The 3,667-nt window shown below is 36.9% G+C and overlaps 1 protein-coding gene across 1 annotated transcript; it reads left to right on the top strand.

The window, feature by feature from the left end:
• The first annotated feature begins 133 nt into the window (after positions 1-133).
• Positions 134-3,547, top strand: aagab (alpha and gamma adaptin binding protein). Its single transcript, XM_026287478.1, has 10 exons — positions 134-341; positions 1,065-1,255; positions 1,329-1,425; positions 1,506-1,595; positions 1,671-1,754; positions 1,850-1,929; positions 2,051-2,141; positions 2,418-2,522; positions 2,927-2,976; positions 3,054-3,547. Exons 1-10 carry the CDS (start codon positions 248-250, stop codon positions 3,129-3,131), a joined length of 960 nt encoding a protein of 319 aa, XP_026143263.1. The 5' UTR covers positions 134-247; the 3' UTR covers positions 3,132-3,547.
• Positions 3,548-3,667: the final 120 nt, after the last annotated feature.

Genomic DNA, 3,667 nt, shown 5'->3' with positions numbered 1-3,667 from the left:
CAAACGCACTTAAGCACAGTTATTATTTTTTTATCATTAACATTTTGTTCAGGATGTATCACTGACTGACTCGCGGTATTTCTATACCTATTCACTGGAAAGATGTTTTGCTTTAATTAAACTTTAGATTTCCTAAAACACGCGCGCATACACGGAAGCAGTTGAGGTTAGAGGTCAAAGGTTTCTTGGAGGAGTTGCTAACGTGCTAACTTTCACTAGGAGCTGTTTAATTGTCCAAAAGCTTAAAATGGCAGATGATCAAGGAGATGAAGTACCTACCCTGCCTTGTATCTTAGTCACAAGTTGTGATTCCAGCTTTAAAGAAGAGGAGCTCATCAGACGTGAGTAAACAATTTGAGAAATCTATTCTACACTCGATAGCCTTGATACTATGCTAACGTTAGCTGTCAACAAGAAACATTCACCGTTCAGTCTCTTAAATAGAGATCACAATGTGTCGATTGCGATAACAGTTTCTTTGTTAACCGCATAAAATATAACGTTACTGTGCGTTAAAGTATTGCGTAACGATTGCATAAAAGCAAAAACGTATATATACATTTATTTATTGTAGCGATTGCCCAACTGTCATACAATTCTTCATATGGCTTTTTGTTGATTTAATGTAACATTCAGTGTTTCCTAAACGTTACAATATACACGTTTGCCTCTTATGTAGGTTTTCTAATCACGACAATCTCAGATGATTAATAAAACATGATACAACTGGACAATAAATGTGGATCACTAACTTGTTGCTGTTATTGATGCAGGGCTACACAGTGCATAATAAGTGTGCAATTTTTATAACCTGATCCATTCGGTAACGTTACATAAATTTTTAATCCTTATGGCTAATTTAGTGCTTTACTAGAACATTATATAAAAAGAAATTGTATTTCTTTACATCTAGTGATTCTTTTTGTCCAGCAGGCGGCAGTGTTTAGCTTCAGTTAATTAACACATTATGTCTTACTTTAGGGACTCTTTTCAATGCTAGTGTTTTTTTAATGATATAAAAAAAACACACTTGGCCAATGACAGTTTTGAATGTTTTATTTCAGAGATCTTGGGCTCAGAATCACTACCTCAAGCTACCAAGATAGAGGAAAGGGTTTCTTGGTATCCATGGACAATCAACAACAAATACTACACAGCAAATGTCAGCTTATGTGTTGTTTCAAGCCCATTCGACATGAATACAGAGGTTGCCAGGTCTATGCAAGCATTCATCGTTTACTTTGACAGCAAAACTGTGAGTTAACGACATTACAGATTCGCCATTATGTGCTTTTATGTGCCTTGCTTCAACACTTTTTGTATTTCAGAAAAACACCCTCAACAGTGTCAACTCCTGGTTATCTGTAGTGGAGGACTTGGCTCCAGAAGTGCTGATCCTAGTGTGTGACCATGCGTGTGACAGTGGTGAGTGTGCGTTCGGTACTACTTATTCAGTGGTTTGGATGCAACATATGCAGTTTTTTTGTGTAAATATGCGGTTGCAGGTGTTAGTAAACAGGAGGCCCAGCAGTGGTGTCTGGCTCACGCTTTTGAATTAGTAGAGCTCAACCCTCAAGATCTACCTGATGAAGATGGTGAGAGACAAAACAAAGTTAACTCACTATTATGCACATGAATCGTTTTGTTTACAGTCTTTGTGCACATTATAGATGACTTCCCAGAGTCCACTGGAGTAAAAAGAATTGTTCAGGCCCTCAATGCCAACGTGTGGTCCAGCGTTGAGATGAAAGATGGTGAGACTGTACTGCCCTAAAGAGAAATGTACAATGGCATCTACAACAAATCATATTCAATTAGCTTTCCTTTAATAATAATTTCTTCTTCTCAGAACACAATCAGGGATTTGGGCTTATGAGCAGCCTGGTGGCATCTCGTCACAACAACCCACGACCCAGTCAAGAGACACTGGTTAGCCTTTTCTAATTGTGCTGCTTTTTAACGTATGTAGATGAACATTATTTACAGTGTTTTAGGTAATAAGGAGTCTTAAGGTCATCTCGTTGTAACAGACTATTTTTCTTGTTATTAGTCCTCTGTTTCCCCATCCAACAGTACAGATGAAGGCATTGAGAGCCAGAGAGCAGAGGATAACCAGAATATTGCAGTAGATACAGCCGTCGGTAAGTGCTTTTGTTAAGGGCTATATATTTATACTCATTTTGGAGGTAAATTACAATTTTTTCCAACTTATAGTCTGGTGCAACTTATATATGTTTTTTTCCTCGTCATGACGTATTTTTGGACTGATGCCTTTTTATACTAAGGTGCGACTTATAGTCCGAAAAATACGGGTAATTAAAGCATTTAAAGTACAAACGGAATAAGCCATTGTTTAAATACTTACTTGAAAGTATTTGTGTGCAGTGTTTAATTAAACATTTGCTAATCTGTCACAGATCCCATGATTGACATAGACATACAAGAGTTGGCTAATCTAACAGCTGGAGATGCAGATGTGGAGAATTTTGAGCGACTTTTTACAAAATTGAAAGAGATGAAAGGTATATACATTACTGTTCAAACCTTTGGGCTCAGTATTTTTTTATGTCTTGGTAAGAGGTTTCTCATGTTCACCAAGAATACAGTAAAAACAGGAATATTATGAAATTATTTTTACAGTATAACCTTTAACTGTTCTATATTTTAATATATTTTGGAATGTAAATCATTCCTGTAATGACAAACATTTATTGTCACTGTTAAAAGTTGTGCTGCATAGTGTTTTTGCGGAACCTGTGATTTCTTTTTTTTCTTTTCTTTTTTTTTCAGGATTTTTATCCTGATAATTTAATGTATCCTTGTTGAATAAAACATTTGTTTAAATAATTTACCGGAACTCAAAAGTGAAATAATGGTCATTACAAATAATGGTCATTTGTATTCTTAAAACTCTTTTTATTTGTAGACAAGGCCTCTTCGCTGCCACATGAACAGAGGAAAGTCCATGCAGAAAAGGTAATATACCTTTAATATTAATGCTCATAGTTTTCAAATCTAAATGTTGCGTTAATAATTGAGTTGCCCTCAATCAGGTCGCTAAAGCGTTCTGGATGGCTATTGGTGGAGACCAAGATGAGATTGACAGCTTGTCATCAGGGGAGGAGAGTTAAGGCCCCGGCTTCCACTGTTGCTACTCAGCCCACCCTCTGAACCCCAAGTCATCCCAAATCTGTCCAGCCCAAGACACATGGAAGAAATGCAGGCATGTCAGTGTCCAGCACCTCAATCAGGCAGTACAGAGTGATTATGGGCTTTTGGCTTCAAACATTGGAATCACAGAGCCATGGGATGGGTTGCTGGGGGCAAGATTGTTATTTTGCCTGTTCTCTGGTGGTGTCAGTGCAAGTCTGCAGCCACATACAAGGATGAAGCCTATGGCTCTGTCAAAAGAGTTGTAAATCAAATGATGGATGAGCTGACAAAAGATTGTTTTTAAACTTATTTTTCCGATGCAAGTCACAATTACGGACTATGCCTGTGCATGTCATTAGCTCTTCATCAATTAAAAGAACGATCTGTCGAATGAGTTAATGTTCTTTTGTTTGGAATTACATTTGTCAAGTACATTTGACATGATGAAATCATTCTTTACATACTGTAAGAAAAAGTCTGAAACGTTGCTCTTAAATCTTTTATTATTAAAACT

This window comes from Carassius auratus, chromosome 18, assembly GCF_003368295.1.
Source record: "Carassius auratus strain Wakin chromosome 18, ASM336829v1, whole genome shotgun sequence".
Taxonomy (NCBI): domain Eukaryota; kingdom Metazoa; phylum Chordata; class Actinopteri; order Cypriniformes; family Cyprinidae; genus Carassius; species Carassius auratus.
Note: the sequence above shows the minus strand (reverse complement) of the source record. Positions and strands in the feature narration are given on the sequence as shown.

What these genes read in the sequence shown, in the direction of transcription:
- aagab (XM_026287478.1), top strand. Translation starts at nt 248, where the DNA reads ATGGCAGATGATCAAGGAGATGAAGTACCTACCCTGCCTTGTATCTTA. An exon ending in TTTACTTTGACAGCAAAACT is followed by an intron (nt 1,256 to 1,328) that starts GTGAGTTAACGA and finishes TTTGTATTTCAG; the next exon opens with AAAAACACCCTCAACAGTGT. An exon ending in GGAAAGTCCATGCAGAAAAG is followed by an intron (nt 2,977 to 3,053) that starts GTAATATACCTT and finishes GCCCTCAATCAG; the next exon opens with GTCGCTAAAGCGTTCTGGAT.